This window comes from Stigmatopora nigra, chromosome 22 (genome assembly GCF_051989575.1).
Source record: "Stigmatopora nigra isolate UIUO_SnigA chromosome 22, RoL_Snig_1.1, whole genome shotgun sequence".
Classification (NCBI taxonomy): Eukaryota; Metazoa; Chordata; class Actinopteri; order Syngnathiformes; family Syngnathidae; genus Stigmatopora; species Stigmatopora nigra.
In genome coordinates, this window is record NC_135529.1 from 4,121,815 (window position 1) to 4,143,675 (window position 21,861).

General features: G+C 38.3%; 1 protein-coding gene and 1 long non-coding RNA gene across 2 annotated transcripts; one reads left to right on the plus strand and one right to left on the minus strand.

Moving 5' to 3' along the window:
* The first annotated feature begins 567 nt into the window (after positions 1-567).
* Positions 568-7,531, plus strand: LOC144215371 (uncharacterized). Its single transcript, XR_013330413.1, has 3 exons — positions 568-620; positions 3,246-3,294; positions 7,405-7,531. It is a non-coding gene; the product is annotated as an uncharacterized LOC144215371 (long non-coding RNA).
* Positions 7,532-10,942: 3,411 nt separating this feature from the next.
* On the minus strand, positions 10,943-21,074 carry LOC144215689 (ras and EF-hand domain-containing protein-like). The gene is made up of 18 exons (XM_077744776.1): positions 20,803-21,074; positions 19,599-19,955; positions 18,112-18,258; positions 17,945-18,035; positions 16,820-16,915; positions 16,024-16,101; positions 15,816-15,931; positions 15,106-15,174; positions 14,956-15,022; positions 14,631-14,710; positions 14,023-14,326; positions 13,585-13,725; positions 13,326-13,473; positions 12,943-13,024; positions 12,758-12,872; positions 12,454-12,561; positions 11,929-12,005; positions 10,943-11,575 (listed from the first exon to the last, which is right to left on the minus strand). Exons 1-18 carry the CDS (start codon positions 21,000-21,002, stop codon positions 11,476-11,478), a joined length of 2,376 nt encoding a protein of 791 aa, XP_077600902.1. The 5' UTR covers positions 21,003-21,074; the 3' UTR covers positions 10,943-11,475.
* Positions 21,075-21,861: the final 787 nt, after the last annotated feature.

Sequence of the window (21,861 nt, forward strand, 5' to 3'; positions counted from 1 at the left end):
CATATGGGATGTTGTTAAGAAAGTGTTTTTGTATATCTTTTACACCCAACAGAAAGGAAAGGAAAAAAACTAAAAGGTCTTAACTGCTAATTTTAAAACTTTAGTTAATAAATGGTGTTTTTTTGTAATCAAAGTGGCCTTTGTGAACATTTTTTGACACCAAATAAACAGAATAGTTTTTAAATGCACCAGCTAGCTTTTAAAATGACATTTGGTCAGTCCACAACCATTTACGGTTATACTTTTATTGAGAAGATTGTCATCAGACTGTCATACAACTTATATGACACGTGTCAATATGAAGACGAATGAATGCAGATGACAGACACCACTATTTGTATTTCAAACTCTAAAAGAAGTCACTTGTAATAACAATTTTTACTTAAAAGCCTTGTTTGCTGTTTGATGATGGAAAAAGCTTCATGACTGCGTTCCCTTGTCTAGACGACGTGCCACAATAATCGGAGTCATGCTGACTTTCTCCTACATGTAAGCTTTCAGGCCATAATTTTGAATGACTCTTGCTGATATGACAACTGTGTCCTTACTGTTCCCTCCAGTGCCATCGTTGGATCCATCACCCTGACTTCATAATTATTTTCATCCTTCATTAACATGAGGTGAGTCACAACCACTTTGAAACATCCATCTGTTCCTATTTCATTGTTGTGAAACTGACTCGGCAATGTGTGAAAGAGGACATTAGGAATTATGTTCTACTTATTCATGTGAGAAAATAGAGTTTAGCGTTCCTTTTGAACTTTTCAGCTCTTCTGAATCTTTTTGTATTCCATTTTGCCCACTAAAACTTTGTCTTCAAATTAACTCGCCATCTTCCTGAGCACACCGGTTATATGGTACTTTATGTATATGTTATCCTCTATTTTATATATATATATATATATATATATATATATATATATATATATATATATATATATATATATATATATATATATATATATATATATATATATATATATATATATATATATATATATATATATATATATATATATATATATATATATATATATATATATATATATATATATATATATATATATATATATATATATATATATATATAAAATAGAGGATAACATATACATAAAGTACCATATATATATATATATATATATATATATATATATATATATATATATATATATATATATATATATATATATATATATATATATATATATATATATATATATATATATATATATATATATATATATATATATATATATATATATATATATATATATATATATATATATATATGGTACTTTATGTATATGTTATCCTCTATTTTATATATATATATATATATATATATATATATATATATATATATATATATATATATATATATATATATATATATATATATATATATATATATATATATATATATATATATATATATATATATATATATATATATATATATATATATATATATATATATATATATATATATATATATATATATATATATATATATATATATATATATATATATATATATATATATATATATATATATATATATATATATATATATATATATATATATATATATATATATATATATATATATATATATATATATATATATATATATATATATATATATATATATATATATATATATATATATATATATATATATATATATATATATATATATATATATATATATATATATATATATATATATATATATATATATATATATATATATATATATATATATATATATATATATATATATATATATATATATATATATTTTTTTTTTTTACTGGAGCTTGTACACGTGGGGCGTCGATAATGCCACGACGTGGCAGCTGTTCAAATCAAAAGCGTGTTAAATAACTCACCAGCCCGATCCGCTGTTTAAAATTAACACCCACAGCAAATACTCTGGGCTCCCTCCACTTCTCATTCTCCCCCATGTAAACTGCAAATCTGATCAATTACTGTGAATGTTTAATTCTCCATCCCCAGTTTTGCACACATGCACGGACACACACACACACACACACACCCACAGGCACTAGGAGGCGATTAGGAGGCAATTACAGCAGCGGCGGTAACAAAATGAAAGCTGATCCTGGGAGGAAAAAAAAAGAGACAATGTCATTGCACGCTCAGAACGGGATGCAGTGAATGACAGTGTTCTCTTTTCATCATCATTTCTCTCTCCTCTCTCTCTCTCTCTCTCTCTCCCCCGACACACTGACGGATTATTCGCCCTAAATCTCCCAAATCCCTAATCCTATTTATCTCAGCACCACACATAAGAAAAAAATAAAAAATTAAATAAAAACTGACAAAAAGCTCTCGTCCCACTGGTAGATACAATGAGAATGTGGGTGCACTTCTCACAACATTGCTTTATTGTAAAGATTGAAAACTTTGAAATGTAATCGGTTAAGTGGTTTTAAATGATTATATGGTTTATGGCATATAAAAATCCTCTTATGCTTCAGTTTAGCCGTTTTTCTTCATTAAAAGCATCGAGAGTTGGAATGATCTGTTTCCAGGTGAGAGTGGCCATCAAAAAAGAGCTTATAACTGCTTGAAGTACCACTGTAATACCCTTAACTGAACTGTATGTATTACAAGTTATAAGTAGGCTAACTGATTTATAATGAAATCAAATTGCAGGTAAAGTGAAACATTCAAAACATATCGGCATATTGTACATGCTTTGGTTGGAAAGATTAATTTGGTCAGGCATTGTAGTTGATTGTACTCTTAATTTATTGCTCTTACTGTACTAAGTAGTCACAAAAACAAACAAAAAAATAATTCCAGTTTCATAATGATCATATATTGATTGCAGACACAAAACTAAAAATAGTAAATTATGAAACAAAGGAAAAAGTAAAGAAACTTTCACTCACTCTCAAACAAATCCTAGAAAAACACAATTACAAATGAGCTTGTATTAAGGTAAATATGTTCTAAAATTCGAGAAATTACATTGATTGATTGGAAATATTGCCCTGCCTATTGAAATGCGCTGACTAGAAACCCGGTCAATACTTTGTGTTTATACGCTGTTGAACATGCGACTGATTTTCTCTTAATGTAACTCCACCCCGTAACCCCCAGTTTCATTCAGCATTTCCTATTCCATAACTCACCCCCAGATATCTTTAATATGCACGTTTATGACATTGTGTGTGTGTGCTTAATGATCTTTGTGTGCTGTGTTTCCCCCCTAGCCAAGGTGAGAGACCATGCTGAGGTGATCAAGCCCTACTGAAGCTGCAGGTATCAACTGCAAACACCTGCCCGCCTTCATATTAACATACAACACCCACGCGCACACACGGGCTGCTGCACAACCCCGATAGCGCAGCTCTGTCCTGTCAACACGGAGGATAATCAGCTGCTGGGGATTGTGGGTAAACTGTAATAATCCCTCACATGGAATACGCAAAACATCACAGACTTATTCAATAGGATGAAGATAACTGTATATGTATGTGTGTGTGTGTGTGTGTGTCATGGATACATTTCCATCTTTAACATCTTCACCTGCGGCTGATTGTCACTTTGTGAAGATATGCCACTGCTCACACAGACTTTTGCTTCATTTGACACTCGTCATGTTGGAAATCACTTGTTTTATGATTGTGCCTTGTGGCATGGGATGAAAATACTAGTTTAAAACATGCAAAAACTGATCACTTAACTCCAGTTGTTGTCTACTACTTGTTCAAATTTGATTACACCTGCTTCCAAAATGAGGATTTAAAAAAAGCCAGTAAAATGGATTATAAAACCAACATTTGAGCCCTTGGGGTAGTCATGGGTAATCTTGTTAATGTCTCTAAGACACAAAGCGCACACTGGAACATTTATTACACACGCTTAACGCCAGCTGCATTCTCCCCTAGAGAGCGTATTTTAGTCTCCCCGACCCCCCCCCCAAAAAAATATATATATATATATGAACGTGGCTACTTGGCTAATCTGCTAGTTAATCTGGCTAACACTTTTTTTTCATGGGTTTGTTCACTGCGGCGAGGATTAGTGCCTCACAGATCACAACCTGATTTCCATAATCCATAATCCTCTGTTTGTCCCTCATATTTGATTCCATGGTTTTCCATAATCCATAATCCTCTGTTTGTCCCTCATATTTGATTCCATGGTTTGTGTTACAGTCGCAACTTTGTTTCACTGACATTTTTTTCCCCCTTGTTGTGAATATTTGGAATATAAAATAATAGATATTATTATTTCTTCTTGCCAAAAAAAGGGTCGGATGTGCCTATTACTTTGATTTAAAATACGCCCCTTCTTCGTATACCCCCCAATTCTTGCTGTTTCTCTCCACTAGCCTCTATTTTCTGCTCCAAGGGTCCGAAGAATCCCCCTCACGGGGAGGAAATTCTTGATAAAAGTTAACTACATATGTACACAAGCAGATGTTAAATGACCATTTTTAAGGTTGAACGATTAGGGAAGAAGAGAGAAATGAGAAAGATAGATTTATTTATGGTAATTATTAATGGCTATTGTTATTGATCAGTACAGTAAACAAACATCTATTCAAAAGTTGTCAATAACTTAACTCCTTTTCCGCTGACCAATGCAAGAACTGCTTAGTTTTACAGCCTGGTAGTTCCTACACCGTCAAATCTTTGTATGTTTACTTGATAGATATAAGTGCATGCATGTAGGTGGGTTTGACCACCTCCTCCCTGGGGTCTCGACTGTTTCAATGGTGGGCCTTAATCAGTCTCCATCTCTCTGCTGATCCGTCTCCTCTGTTATCTTTCTCCTTATACCATCACTAGCCTAGCCCCCCTGCCCCGTCTCCCCGACACACACACACACACACACACACACACACACACACACACACACACACACACACACACACACACACACACACACACACACACACACACACACACACACACACACACACACACACACACACACACACACACACACACACACACACACACACACACACACACACACACACACACACACACACACACACACGCGCGCACGCGCGCACATGCAAGCAAGCAGACATCGCTCTGTAAGAATTCTCCAAGCCCCATTGCTCTTTCTTTCAACACTGGCTCTTTTGTTGTTGTCTTGTTATTGATCATAGCTCAGTTAGAACTGATAAGAAAACAAATGAGCAGGGTAGGTCACATACTGGATAATCTAGTTGTTCACCCCATTTTTTTTTAGACCCGTTCTCATTCAACTGAATGGTGAAAAGTATTAGAAATTTTCATCCCGCAGCTCCTGTGATGTAGAATGTTTTTTATTCTCTCTCAAAAGGCATTGATCAATTGGACCTTAATCAATTTTCAAGAATTTTAAACGCTGACATGAGGCAGAGAAATGTTGTATATTTGTGTGGAGAAAACTACTTCTTCCACATTCAAGATTGAATAATAAGGTGTTTACTTCTAGGTATCACACTTGACGCTTTCCAAAATGTTCATGAGGCCTGATCAAACAAACACGGAGCACGCTCAATGAATTGCACGCACACATGCAAATGTGAATAAAGGCACTTTGTATATCTCACAGCTCAGAGAGGCGATAATTGCAGTTTCCTCCCGCCTTCTCGCCAACGCCCGCCCCCATTCCCCTCTCCAGCTGAGTGATTACCCCTCATTAAAAATCCCAATCAAACATTGTTAGCGCAGATCGTTAGGGTGTACTCACCCTCCCTCGCTCCCTCAGCCTCACCCCGAGCCACTTCTCTCTCTCTCTCTCCCTCCCTCCGTCGTTAGCACTAAAGCCAGCCAGGCCTTTGAGAAATGTTATTCTAATTCCAATTAGCTCTTCAGGCTTGGAGATGAGCCAAGTTGTGCTACACTAACCGAGATTCACACGCTCAGGCACATGCATTAGCATTTTAAGATACACGCATGCACGTACACACCGAGAATAGCAGCAGTTAATGGCTTTGGCAGCATTCTCATAGGGACCCGAAGAGCAATTAGGCTGCAAACTACACATTGTAAATCCCCTGATTACTCTGTTTTCTGTTTCTGCGTATGCAACTATGTGTGTGTGTGTGTGTGTGTGTGTGTGTGTGTGTGTGTGTGTGTTTAAGGCTGTTTATCTGTCACACATTACCATGCTACAAGAGAGGCACCCCGGATAAATGCAATCTAAAGAACACTCTTACCTATGAGAGGCTGTCAGGGACATCATTCTGGATTACCTCTCTCTCAACACTCAGGAAGCACTCATAAACGCTATTGAAATACTCTTATTCACACTATTGAGACACTCACAAACTGATTTTTTTCCCTGGCAAAACTCAAACATTGTCACACACATTACTCATGTACGCATACAAATGTTTGTACACGCACCACAGAATATAATTTTGCCGATGTTCACTACTACAGCACTTCTTTGCAATACTTTTTGAAAATATTTTGAATTCTGATTTTTTTGTAGCTGTACGCTTTACTGTGCATTACATTTTACTCAAATTCAAATGGTAATACAGGAGTTTTCGTGTTCACCCAGGGCTTGCATGGGTTTTCTCCATGTATTACGGTTTCCACCCAAAATTGCCCACCTCCTTGTGCACTGCAATTGCCTGGCCACCAATTCAGGGTATACCCTGCCAAGAATTTGACCTTATTTTGTCACAAGCGCACATATAGAACATTAGTGAAATTGGTGGCAGAATTTTCAAATCTTTGAATTCGTTTCTGAGAAATTTCTTTTAGAATGATATAAAATTGTTGCGTTAGGCCCTTCAATATAAACTAAAGGAATCATTTTTGCATTATTCTAATCGCAACTTGGTTTATGAGGCTTTATACACCAAGTTTCCTGAATAATACAAGTATGCACAGATCTAGTTCCAGTTAAGGAGACGACCCCATCCACACACACACACACACACACACACACACACACACACACACACACACACACACACACACACACACACACACACACACACACACACACACACACACACACACACACACACCCACACCCACACACTTGCGTGGAGTTGCTGTCTTATCACATTATGTCAGAGGATTTAGTCACATGACCCGCAAGACAGGAGCAGTCAGGCGCCAAAACTCATTTCCACCTTCAAAGACTCCCTTATCGCCTCAGACTCTTTGTGTGTAGGTGTTTTTGCGTGTTTGCGTGTGTGTTTGTGTGTGTTTGTGCTTGTACTGACACAAGCGTGTGATGTGATGTCGTCTGACGGCGGGAGTCGCAGCGAATCATATACTATCACTTCCTTCTTAGAAAGCACAATAACAAACACAGAAAAACAGGGCCAGATAGCAATGTTAAATTACAGTACACACTGTAGATCGGCAAACCAACATTCTTTTTTGTGTGTGTGTGATTATGAAGAGTTTTTAACAGGACAATGAGCCATAAAACTAATGAAAACAACCCAGAGAATGGCTAACTATCCTGACTTGGACTTCCATGAGCCCTCCTGATCTAAATCAAATCTGATCCGTGCAAGGGGCTGAAAAAATGCAGTCAGGAGAAAGCACTCTGCAAACCTGATGTAAGTGCAGCAGTTTGCTCACGGCCAAAATATCGTGTTGCGAGATGCAGATGTTATATTCCCGTATTTGTTAAATTGTTCGAGTTACCCGGTTGACTTCTTTGCTTTGGGTCGAGGGCAACAAATGATCTCCAGCCGTTCCACTTCCAGGTAATGGCAACATCACCACATCTGGGAAGTATCAGTTCACGTAATAAATATACACATGCAGGGGTGTTTTCCAATTTTCCTGCTATTATGTCAGTTAGTTTTTTCCTCCCCATCCCTCATATTTAACCACATATTTTTTATGTATTTGAAGATGCATCACAGAAGCTCTCTCACTTTCTCACTCTCCCTCTTTTTCCTGAGGCGGGAGCTTACTTTGCATCCTGCACTAAATAATGTCAAGCTGATGTGACTTTCATGTGGTGTGTGTGTCTCTGTGTCTCTGCGTCTGTGTGTGTGTAGCAGGAGAGATGGAGAGAGATAAATGCCGCTGTCACGCTGTGCGGCCCGCTCTGTCACTTTGATAAATCTGACCCGCCATTTGACGACACCTGCTGACAAGCGAGCCACCGCCTGATTGGCTGGCACAGTTCGAGCTCAGGGAGGATGCTAATGGGTATGATGGACAACAAGTCAGGCACACACACACACACACAGATGGGGGCTGGAGGACTTGAACAAGTAGGTCACACATTCTGTCTAAACACACAGATGCACACTTGTGTACGTTATTAGCAGGGCAATTAGTGCTAATGACGGCCACTCTGACTCACCTGATTGGCCTAATTAAGTTGCTCATTAGCATATGCCTCTATGTCAGGGATTCTTAGTAAGCAATTAAACACAAAGGTATGATTTATCCCCATCAAAATATGTTGACTGCACATGTTGTAATCAAATCTTTCTTTACATGCCTTTTTGCATAGATTATTGCACAGTTATTATTATTTTTCAGTTTCTGCTTTGTTTCCCCAACTGAACTCTCATTGTGAAATTTAAATTTATCACCCTTCAAATTTCTTAATTTTCCCTTTACAAAATGGGTATATACAGTAGATGACACTTAAACATATAATCTGAAAGTCACAATATGTAGCAAAATAATGCCCATTATACCATACTTTAGACAAATGCAGAGCCAATAATAGGGATAATTTGCTGTTGCACTGCTATCAAGTGCTCCAATATGTGAAAATGAAGCAATTATGATGAGCAAATGTTGGCAACAAGCTATAGAAATGTGTCTAACTATGCAAAGGACTGAGAAGTTAAATTGCTATTGGGAGAAAATGTGAAGAATCTGGATAAAATAACATTTATTCATTCATTTATTTTCCGAGTAGCTTATCTTCATGAGGCTTGTGGTTTAAAAAAAAAAAAGGGGAAAATATATTTTGAGAAAGTAAATTACATTTGAAGCTACTTACACTTGTTTTGTTTAATTATATTGCTTTAAATGTATTCTTTATAACTGTTATAACTTTTTCTGCAGTTGATCCAACTTGAGCAATGTAAATGCATGACAATAAGGAGCAGCCAGATCTTTTCCTACTTAGGAAGGTAAGAACAAAAGTTTGCAAAGTATCTTTATATTTCTGCAGCAATGTCATTTCTAGTCTAGTGCATTGACCCGCTTGCATCTAATTTGATAAATTTATACGGTACGCAAACACGTGCACAAAAACAATAAGCATGTACGGACGTGAACTTTCACTGGGCCGTGGTCTCATCATGCAGACTCATTATCGTCATGGTAACACCAAGTACAAGACACAATTGCACACACTCACCCCCCACCACATACATACACACTCATGCACCTAATAGGATTCTCCATCTGTCTATGTAAATCAATAGCAACCTTTGGTGACCTCTTGGGCTGTGCAGTTTGACAGTTAATCACTTGATAAGTGTGTGCGTGTGTGCGTGCATGTGCGCCATTGTTCCCGTGTATATGCATCCATTGTTGATCATTTAATCTTATTGGGGATAGAAAAACAACAGAAACAATAGGGAGAGACACAATGCTACTCTGTGATTGGGTCAAATTATAACAGTTTTTACTCTAATATATTCATATTTTTCCCCTCCCTACATGATTACTTTAGTGTTATAGTATGATATGAATATTGTTTTTGTCAGTTTATCTTAATATCAATCTAATACTGATGCTTTCTTTTGTTATAACAAGTACCCAAGATAATAGTAATACTAATCTTCAAAAAGACCACAATTGTTTTTATAACATCTTGATTTTACTCTGACATAAAATACATATTTAAACAGTATTTTTGTAAGATGAATGAACAACATTGCAGGGTGTGTGTGGTGTGATAGGACTTGAAAAATAATAATAAAAAAATAATGTAATGGGAGTTAAAAGCAACAACAAAAAGACAAAAACGAGCATCCAAATTTCATTTGAGAGATTACATTCAAATCTGATATATTTTCATACTATAAAAACTTTATGGTTGCTTGAATAAGTTCTCGGTGGTCTTTGAGCCTCGTCCTCGGCCACATTTATATATTCATTACTGTCATTAACCTTCCTGCAGCACCGTCCTCCGTTCATCTAATTACTCCCCCCACTTGCCACCATTCTGCTCCCCCACCTGTTGTCTGACAAATGAACGGTTTCGCCTCATTGCTCGCGTGACAATGTCAACAGATGGGGGAAGTGTGTGCACACTTGTGCTCACTGGCACACACACACACACAATCATTACTGGTGTAAATTGAGCAACATATGTTACAACAAAAAAATCCTTGATAATGGTAAAAGTAGAGCAGTCAAGGATAAAAAAAACAAAAAAAACAGTGATGTTTTCATTTGTTTTGACATTGCACAGCAGACAAGTAAATTAGACCTTTCAATGCTGTTTTAGTTTTAGAGATAGATTTGGGCAAAGTGGATCAAATTTGCTGGGGGTGTTGGGCGGTTGACCCCTCAACTAAAGGCCATATTCCCCCAATTTGGCCAGCACTATTTTATAGCTTCCGCTTGGCTGGCTTGAAGATGGCGTATGACAACACATATGCTCACGATACAACCATCTGGACATCTGCTGTCCGGAGGACCGATGCCTCTTTGGGACAATTTGGCCCAATTTTCTGCTAAATGGTTGCCTTAAATTTTTCCAAATTTAGTGGTGTTTTTGGTGCGTTGGTTTGAGGATCTCGATAAATTGTTTATCTTATACTAATTGGCGGAAAAATGTGAGGAGCATGCCCACCTCATAGCTCCGATCTGGGTTCCATACTATGTGGAGATGGCCTTTTCTCTGGGTGATAATATACGGTCAACCAAAAGCAGGAAAAATTCGAAGGAATTTTGCCAATATTCCATTGGAGACACAAAGAGAGTCGCTGGAAGTACTTGCCAATTCACTAGTACTTTGTTGTACTACAGTCCTTTTACCAGTAGATGCCAATATTGCTCTGTGCTATAAGATGAACTTGGAGGAATCTGTCAGCATCATTGGGCAAAAAAAAGGATCCATCTTTTTAATTTCTGAAATCATCACATCTATAGTACTGGTGCTAACACTGAGAGGCAACAATCATTAACAATCATTTGGAAAAGACAAGTTTTCAAAGTGAAAATGTGGACAATCAGCCCTTGTGCAATAAAGAAGTCAGTTTGTTGGAATTTCGACCTGGTGGTCACGAAACAAACAGTCAATTTTTTCCAAAATGAAGAAACAAACAACGTCCTAAATCATATATTCACGTACATCTTTCATAAACCATTCATGTCTCATCTTTAGGGTCTGGAAAATAAAATGAAGGGAAATAATCCCGTGGAAGAGTTCCAAATGGTAAGACCTTCAAAAAGTTCAATAACTGTTAAATATATCTTCATAAACTCCAAAGTTTTTGTTCCTTCTGTTTTCCCAAATCCAGGACTGAAGAGTCGATCAGGTGCAGCAGGAGAAGTTGGGCTTTTTCCTGGGCGCGTCCAATTTGGGCAGCGACTGGTAACTTTTCTCATCCAACCTTGCATTTTTCAACACCTCCCTATCCAGACAGAAACCTTTTTGAGTTTAGAGCAGTAATACATTGCTAACTTGACTTGCGACTTTACTATGAAACCAAAACTCATTCATTTATTTATTCAACCAATGTTTTTTTTTTCCCCCGTTGGTCATCGTTTTCCCACTTTCCTATCAATTTACAGTAATACCTCATTTATTGCAGTAAATAGGTAAGAAGACATGCCGCAATAGGTGAAAAACCGCAATGGAAAGACACTGTCTTTATGGTGCCTATTTAATAGTATTTTGACTCCCAAAACGTAGACATGCCCTCACATTGCCTGGGAAATAATGTTCTAAATGGGTACCTTCGAGGGCATGTAACTAATCTTTTACCTGGCAAGGTGCAGTGCCGCCTCCAAAATGTTGGCGCCATCCTTGGCGCTGGTTTCACAGAACAACGTGTTGTAGGTCTGTTTAAAAAATAATAATCATCATTTTTGAAATGGTAAAGAATCCATTCATGTCTCTGGCTGTCAATGGATGAATGTTGAAATTAATAGTCATGTATATTTTGTCTTCTATCTAAACTTTTAATTTACCAAGATCATAAAAATGATAATTAATCACTTTCTTCACAGCAACCAATAACAAATCCGTTCTACCTTGTACTCCTACCTGAAGCATTTGGAAATTTGACGCTGAAAACTAATTGTGTGTCTGAAATTCGTGTGGTACATATTTGTGCTCAGCCCACAAAGAATAATAATGTTTGGACACCATCTGGTGGCTTCTTAGTGGTAAGCCTCTAAATTCAATTTTTGTGTTCATTAGGTCACATTTTCTTTTGCCAATTTCCCTCGAATATTGGTAGATCATCTTTAAAAAAAGGCTAATAATAATAATAATAATAGTCATCACCATAGCCAGCTTCTCGCCATAGCTGGTGGGGACACAGTTGGTTGTTCCATGCCTGAGATCACACTTGTTACCAATAAGCATGATGGGGACGTCCACCTGAGACATGTCCTGTTTTTTCCCCCCACACACAAACACACACACACGATTGCTTAATCTCACTACAGCTCATATCAAAGCTTCTTCACACGACACACAAAAGACTTCAGTGACAATACTTACGCATCGGCTGCTTGTGAAAGAAATAAGAGAAATGTGTATATAATAAAGATCAAAATGTGAAAAAAGACAGAGGATAGCTATTTACCTCAATCATGTCCACCCACTCCCTTACATTCAGGAAGCTCTTCTCACACGTCACGTCATACAACAGCAGTACGCCGTCTGCTCGTCGGAAGTAAGATTTGGCGATGCTGCGGAATCTGGACACGGAAAAACGCTCATGATATTGTCACTCACGTATGCTTACAAAGACAAACACGAATAAAACACCTTTCCTGTCCGGCAGTGTCCCAAATTTGTAACACAGTGGGCTCTCCATCCACAATGAATGTCTTCATTTGGAAATCCACACCTGCAAAAATAAAAACAACAACAAATAAACAAACCATAATCTTCAAAATGATAAATTTATTCTAAATTATGCCGAAACCACAACTACTTTGAAAAAATTATAACCTTTAGGGTGTTAATTTGGAAAGTAAACAGTGTTTTTCTGCTTAAAATAATATAACAAGTACAATAATGAAAAATAAATTGCTAATATGTCAGTATATGACCAAAATCACTGAAAATACTAACTCTGTCCCATAAAGCGTTACATCTAAAAAGTCTCTAATTGTTGAAATGTGAACTTGTGGTTAACTTTAGCTCACCCAGAGTTGCGTTGCAGTTGTGTTTGAACTCATTCTTGCAGAGGCGCAGAAGGAAGCTGGACTTGCCCACGGCCGAGTCTCCAGCCATGACGATCCTGTAGACCTTCTCCGATGTCATGTACCCGAGGTCGCTGTCCTTGTCCTTTTTCTAAGGACAACAATCAGGAGGCAATACTCTCACTCACCACCTTATTCAGATTTTGCTCATTTTGACCTTTTAAGATCCCTAAAAGTATACTCTCAATCATAGGGTTCTCACGTGTACACTGAGGGCGCTCACAACTTTTCGAGTGGGCGGAGTGGCAAGCGGTGGCGCCGGAACGGGTTCGGGCGGCTTCCAGTCCATCACGGAGCTGCTGTCGGAGCCAAATGCGGACTCCACATCTTGTGTTTCTGCTGGCTGCCGTGTCAAATAACACAATGAGACAATGGTTTACAAGGGAGAAGAGAGTTGATGAGCGAAGGCTACATTCACTATTCCACAAAAGAAGAACAAATATTGCAGTCTTCTTAAGTGGTGAAGATGGTTTCATCATGCATTCATACAAAAAAAAAACACTGGGGGGTTCTAATTGGCTACCAGTGGACCATTTATACTCCACCACCATTGTTATTTATAGTTGTAATTCACCCAGAATGCCTAAACATGGACCATAACAAGAAATAAGGAAAATAAATTGACATTAATAACTCTAACCTCTGTCTCATCAATCAAGCAGGTAGTGGTGAATTCCTCCTTTTTATTGCCAACTATCTCCTCCACCATTTCCACCTCCTCTTCCTCTTCTTCCAGGCCTTTGACCTCCTGCTCTGAGTCGTATCCGCCGTGAGAGCCTCTCAACGTGGACAAACCGCTGTCCATATAGATTTCGGGCAGGCTGTCTTCCTCGCACTCACTGCTGTTCTGTCTTCTCAGGCCCGGGTCGCACAGCGCCAGGGCCAACGTATCGTTGCTGGGACGACGGCCAAAGTTGGAGTACTCTTCGGGACGCTGGCAGAACCTTGAAAAGACATCAAAGAAATTAAGGTATTTTTGTGTGGCTAGAGGGCTTTTTTTTTTCCAAAGCTTGTTCATCAGGTTCGGATCCAAAATATACAGGTAGTGACTTGTAGGTACCTAAAATGACAAGGAATTGTCGCAAAATTAACTTACTGCCTGCCATTGAAAATGATAGAGGTCACATTCATTTAAACTGGGAGTGGATGCTCATATTTCAGAGCCATGAAGTTGAAATGAAATGAAATAAATATTCAAGAGAGATAGAGAAAAAGTGCTGAAAATCACAACAACAAATTGAATCTAACCTTTCTAACGCGTATGGTGACTGATAGCCGATGCTTTTACTTCGGTTTCTGTTGTTTGAGTTGCTTGCGCTGCCGCTTGACTGTAACACAGTATTACAATACATTTTTAATAATCAAATATTTGAAAAATTCATAGATTTATAATGAAATAATGTAAATGTGCCTTTCACGTAAAGAAAAAACATTGTCAAATTATTTTTTCGGACCAATATTTATGGTAATTGGGTTCTTTACAGTAAATGTAATGAGAATTTGTTAAAAAAGATACATTGAAAATAAATGAAAAAAAAAGAATGCCAAGGCTTTTCCTGAGATTAAACACTACCTTAGTCATCCTCTCCAAAGCAGCTCTAAGACCATCGTTGCTGTCATGGAGCTTTCTGTTGGCCTCCCTTTTTGACACACCCAGAAATATGAGGATTATCAAGGAATATTTAATTTCTTGGCCATTTTGATGCATGTGTTTGTGACTCACTGTAAGACCTCAATCTGGCTCTCCAAGATGTCTCGCTCATCAGCAAATTGTTTCATCAGCTCTTCATCTCTGTAAATGAGATGCATTCATGAATATACAAAATAGCAACCTGTCTTGGGAATTTAGCATGTTGCAGAAAATGCTGAATTATTATGTCAAATTCAGAGAGATTTTTTTTGGTGGTACCTCAAAAGATAATAATTTTGGTTTATAATATACAGGGTGTTCCAAAATGTTTGACCCCATTTCGTAAGCCAATAATTTTGACAATTTTCGTTGGAATGACCTCCAACAAAAATTGTCAAAATTATTAGCCTACGAAATGTGGTCAAACGTTTTGGAACACTTTGTATGTCATGCTAGTGAGTACATGTCAGTTACAGTGAGGTCAACCATGGCTCAACTAAACAGCTGTGTGTATTATTTATGATAAGAGAAACTAATCGGAGGCACTTTGTTTTGTCTGAGCTAGTGTGTTGCTAGGCAACCACACACTGCATGTCTGTCCTCGCTCCAGGATATCCTGTTTCGCTTGGTGACAAAACGAGAACACCCCCATTCCCAAGGAGAGGACACTCACAGAGAGGCATTTTTTTCCCCGCCGACTCAAATTGCCCTGAGAATTTTCAAGTAACCTACACCGAGGCTTAAATTGTTCCAACCAATTCCATGTGCACGTGAGATAAAATGAAGCACGGTGATGTAATGACCTTTCAAAGTTGATGCTTTGGTCAGTGAGCTCGGTCTTGAGCGAATCCATGTCACTCTGGAGACACGCCACTTTGGTCTGAGACCTGAGCAGCTCCTGTTTAAACTTCTGGTTCTCCTACACACAGTTACCCAAAATGCAGAAATGCAATCATGCAAAAACAATTCAAGAACAAAAACAAAATGGCTTTCACTTGCAAGCCCTCTTACCAGCGTCAGCTCGTTGATCCTTTTCTTCAGCGCCGGACTTTCATCGTTTACTGTGATGTCCTTGTACTTTTCCTCAATCTGTGCAGGAAATTTAAAATATGTAAATCATTTATTTTCCCAAAAATTATCACAGGAAAACTTATGAAAGGAAAAATGGCTAGTCAGAAACCATCAAAACTATCATTAACCAAAACCCACGACCAGGGCCTTTTTTTGTGCTAAGGCAAGCATTTAATAAATAAATATAGTACTCATAGCCATCATGGTCAAAGTGGTACAATATCTCGACAAAATGTTGACCTAAAAGAAGGCAATAGTTGTGCATAAATCAAGCTATTTTCTATTTACTCAAAAATAAAAAGCAAACAAACATAATACCACTCATATTTTTGCAAATACTCGTTTTTGGGGAAAATGCATGTTTTGCTGATATAGCCATGTACCGTATTGACCCGATTATAAGACAATGTTTTTTTGCGCTGCAATAAGACTAAAAAAGTGGGGGTCGTCTTATTTTCAGAGTCTAGTCATGATACTCATTCACAGTACTAGATGGCGCTATATATCTTTAAAGCGAAGGCTGAACTTATCTCCCTAGGCCAGAGCCAAACCCTGTCATGAAGAAGAAAGATTAAAAAAGATGATGGTGATAGATGAGGAAGAGTTTTCAAACAATTGCAAATATGGTGTCATAGATCGTAATATATGGTGACAGAGAGCTAAAAAAGATGGCCTAAAAATGCTCTCAGTCGGAGAAAAGCGCAAAAACGTGTAACATTAAAAAATGACGAGTTACCATTTGCATCCTTTGTATCTTACACTGTAGCTCGCACAATTCTGTCTCATAAGTTCTTCGCAAATCATCCAGTTCAGCTGCCCCTCGCTTCTTTTCCTGCATTCACACACAGAATAACAACAACATAGCCATTAATAATTTCTGAAATGTTTGGAACTGAGGGAGAATTCCATGTAGTTGTGTGGTGATTCCTGTGACACGTTCACCTGTTACTACTTTAGAACTACCGATAAGATGCAGTGGACATAAGTTTCCTCCAATTTGGGCAGTTGCACCAGATTCCGAGTCAGCTGACTCAATGCAGCACACTTACATAAGTCTTTATGTACATAGTGATAACAATTATACTATACGTCATGACTTGCCGATAAAATTCACTGCTAACCTGAACGTTTGTCACTTGAGTGCTGGTTGATGAGATTATGGTGATTTTTGCAATGTTCAAAAAGATGAAAGTCAACCCTAAAGATAGATATTACAATTTAAATACCTCTTTTAGTGTCCACATTTTCATATCACTTGAATGAGCAAATATGTTATGTTTCTTACAGTAAAGGATCAGGCCTATTTTATGTGAACAATTCAATGTTCCAGGTGAGGGAAGAGCTGAACAAATTGTTTGGTGAAACATCAATTAAACAGAAAGTGTTAAATTTCAAATACAAAAATCAATTGAAATTTTAGTTCACAACATTACTAAGTATGTAGAAATTACATTTAGTATTGCGTCAAATTTAAAAAATGATGAACGATTAAAAAAAAGTCACCTTGTGTTTATTACACACTTAAATTTGAAATATGTAAGAGTTATTTTTATGTATAATAGTAATTAGCCATGTTTCATTAGGGAAAACTTGGACCGCTTTTGAATGAACTGTTTTCTTTATATAATATTCTTTGATTGCTCCAGATTTGATGACAATCTACTTTCCAATCAATTAATTTTTATTTTCACAAAGATATTTTCTTTTTATATTGCACGCAATATGAAATGTTGTAAAATACCAAATTTAGTAAGGGCACATGTCACAGATTGACAGGATCATTTGAATTCTAATGTATGTTGTACATGTTGTACATGTTGTACATTGGTATACTGATGAATACGTAATGAAGTGACCTCACCTGCTCACGTGCTTTCCTTTCAGTTGTGTGGATACGATGGTCCATCTCCTCCTCCATCTCGCTGAGCTGCATGGACGCTTGATCCTGCGCTCTTTTAAGACAACAGCATGTTGCTTCAAAACAAAATACTCTACAGGTAGGTAAGTGTCTCTTTCTCTCTCGCATACCGCCTGATGGCCAGTGCCAAATTTTCCATTTCCGTATTCTGTTGTTTGATCTCCTTGATGAAGCTCAGAAGGACTTTTTCCATCTGAGGAATCAGCCTAGGCTCGTTCATGCTGACGTTCTGGTATAATGTCGCTACTTGCTCTTGTCTGCAACAAAAAAAATGCAAACGCTTCATCATTATAAAGTCAAAATAGCTATATGCTTATAGCTAAGTAGCTAGATATAATTCATGAAAATGGATTGCAATCTCCTATAATAATGAGTTAATCATTATTTTCTATTGTTCATCCATCTGACAGACAAACATTGCCCAACATATTGAAATGTGTATCACAATATGCCTTTATAATAGAGAATATCGCCTAGTAGTAGTATAGTAGTGACTGTATACAGCACATGTGTCAAAGTGGCGGCCCGGGGGCCATATATGGTCCTCTAGATCATTGTGTGTGGCCCGGGAAAGTAAATCATGAGTGCCGACTTTCTGTTTTAGGATTAAATTAAAATGAAGAGAATAGTTAGTTAGGTTAGTTAGAAAATCAATTCAATTTCTTAGCTGTCTGCGTCCTGTGTAGTGTGTGCACTCCTACTCAAAACTTACTTTTCTTTGTTGACTGATAGGGCGGGCTAAGTACACAGACATGGCCGCCGTCTGTCAACAGCTTGCGGCACATGCATGTTTATCATGACCGAAAAACACGATCAATGTAGACCTGTCAAGTGTTTTTTGCGAAGTATGCCCAGAGGAAAGATGCATGCTGGTTTTACACCTTCCTCAAGTTGCTGCATTTTTTTTTACCTCATCGACAGACACAAAAGCGTGTCTTTAATTTTCTCAGAACACCCTTTTAAAATGTTCCCCATCAGCTGATCAGAAAATAAGATGGTGCCTTTAGACGTTGTGCATCACACATCCGACCACTGTGACAATCAATGTCCTCTAAAAAGCATAGAAATACATCCCATGCCAGACCTCCCGGGCTTGTGCGCACACAAACAAACACAATCCATTAAGGCTGTCGATCTAGAAACAAGTTTCGTTTGCATTTTTTTTCTCTGGGCTTGCGTGGGTTTTCTCCAGGTACTCTGGCTTCCTCCCACAACCCAAAAACATGCAGGTCGAACACTTAAAATCCCTTGGTTGTGCGCAACTATGATTACATGAACTAATGATTACAAGGATGTGGCGGGCCATATTTGGCCCCCGGGCCGCCACTTGGACACCAGTGCTCTAAATTGCCCCTAAGTGTGAGCTTGTGCATGAATGATTTTCTATCTCCTTGTGCCCTGCGATCAATTGGCCACCGATTCAGGGTGTCCAATGCCTGGTGCCCAAAGTCAGCTGGGATAGGCTCCAGCACCCCCTGCGTGTCTTGTGAGGATAAGCGGTTCCAAAAATGAATGATGTTAACCCAGTATACTGGTACTTCTGAAATACATACAAAGAATTGCGCATGCAGTATTTCTAAGCGCAGTATTTACTGACTTTGGGATAAACTTGCTGTGCTCGCCCAGCCGAGCCTCGAAGTCCTCCCAGGCGGCGTCGCCATGTCGCGCGTCGTTGTCCTCCTCCTCCGGCTGCTGTCGGGGTGGTGGATCGGCGTCCATTCGGTGTCGCTCGTGGAAGCCGCTGATGAACTCGGGCAGCGTGATAGTCCCGTCCTTGTCCACGTCTAGTCGGTTGAAGAGGCGCTCGGCCTCGCTGGGGCTGACGTGAAGCTCCGTGCAGATGGTGAAAAACTCGTCGCGCTCGATGCTGCCCGACTGGTCCGCGTCGTAAGCGTCGAAGAGCGCGCGTAGACGCTCCCGTTCCTCGGCGCTCATCACCTTGGGACGCGGAACGCTGGAGAAAAAAAATCGACCAAATCAAATGACAAAATAAATACAAATCTAACAAAAACACCTTAAAGCTGCATTTAGGTACGTACGTGGCTACGCGAACAGGTGAACAACTAATGTTACCTGAGTTAGTGTTTGTGCGCGTGTGCGTGTGAGGCGTGTTCACAAGCCCAGGGCTTTTCCTCAATTTAAGGATTCAAATAAGGAAATCATTGGAGTCGTAAAAAGTCATTTATTTTGGCAACTCGAACTATCCCCCCAAAATGATGATTATGAAAAAAAGTTGCCAAAAGTTTTTTCTAAGTCTCTCTTTTTTACTCAAAATTAATTTTGCTCCAAAAGAATGAATATAATAAAAAAATGATTGACTTTCAACCGATTCACGATGTCATTCACCTCTGGGATCTTCCACTAACAAGTTTTTTTTTCTTTATTCGTGTTTTTCAGTGACTTGGGTTTGAACCCAACAATAGGAGAAATTTCCTCAGAGTCCCCAGGCTCACCTTCCTCAAGAGAAAAAAGCATGTCGGTAGATTTGCGGAGGTCTTACAAGGTGCCCACACCTGCTGGTTGCCTCTGACCCTGGGGGACTCCAAAGTGGAAGAGTTCCCAGCCACCCCTTGAGAGGAGTGGTACCAGACCGTAAGCTGTGCATAGAGGTGAGCCCCACAACATTTTTGCTGGTGAAACGTATCATCATAATGCAGCAAAATGTCTGTGTATTATTTCTTGCTAATCAGAATTCAGTAATTTTTCAGTAATTTTTCAGAAAATGTAATTTTTCATACCAAATGTTTCCATTGTATCTATAAATTGGTAAGCACATTTTTCTAATGATCACTTTTTCTGACCTGGGTTTGACAATTCCATCAATAGAAATGCTCTCCATTCCATTTTCTTGATCTGGAAATGTTCTTCTGCCCCCGCCGACGTCCATAAAAGTGGAAGTGTTGTCGTTCCCTGTCAGGTTTCCACAATCCTCTTCTTCGCGGCTCCTGAAAATGGAGCTCCGCCGACGTTCAGATAAGGCTCTCGCCGATGCCGTTGCCATCTTTCTCCCTTGTTTGGACTTTCACTTAAAAAAACCTAACACTTCCCGCCATCCGTGTCCCTCAAAACATTCCAAAAAAGCAAATAAACAAGAAGATTGATCCGTTAGCATTTTCTATGAGACCTCCCTCCCATGTGGTTCTTATCCCACATCACATGTAGGCACTCCTCCTGGGAAAAAAAATCTATTAAAAAGTCCATGATGAAGTAATTGGATAAAACCCTGCAGGCAAACCGATATTAGAGAGCCCCTTCAGTATCATAGTTTCCCCCTTGTATGCTTTAACTTTACACGAAATACACAGTCAGCACAAATGTACTTCTTTGAAAGTGTAACTTTTAATTCAATAATGGTAATGGTGATTAATGCATTTAGAATAATTGTTGAGCTCAAGCCAAGAAGGTCAAACTCTCCGTTTATTGTCATTTGCGGTTACGCAAAATTCATGGGAAACTCTGACATCTGTCTTAATACAGCAAAATGATTGATATTTGCTAGAAATATTAAGTGGGACAGCTATTCCATGTCATCTGTTTCAAAGCAGGAGGGATGTGTAACAGGTTGAGAGTGGGCTCTGAATTATCTGGTGCCATGTTTGTCCAGGGAGGTGGACTGGTTCACCACCATCATGGGTATGCTTACCTCATGAGACCATGCCATGTGACTGTGATGTAACCTCGAACGTTTACCTACATATAAATGTTTCAAACACGAGCTCTTGATATATCCCGGAAGCAGTGGCAGGTAGTGCATTTAACACCTAAGCCTAGTAGTGCTACGTCAGATTCAATCCAACCCTCAATAACTTTTTATGGCTATAAAACCCATACTGCAGCTACAGCTGCGACACATTAAAAAA

Bases quoted from the DNA above. Each gene is read 5' to 3' on its own strand.
- LOC144215689 (XM_077744776.1), bottom strand. From the start codon at position 21,002: ATGGCAACGGCATCGGCGAGAGCCTTATCTGAACGTCGGCGGAGCTCC. The intron at 18,036-18,111 runs GTATGCGAGAGA...TTGTCTTAAAAG, and splicing joins TTGGCACTGGCCATCAGGCG to AGCGCAGGATCAAGCGTCCA. The intron at 15,175-15,815 runs GTCATTACATCA...TCTCATTTACAG, and splicing joins CAAAGCATCAACTTTGAAAG to AGATGAAGAGCTGATGAAAC.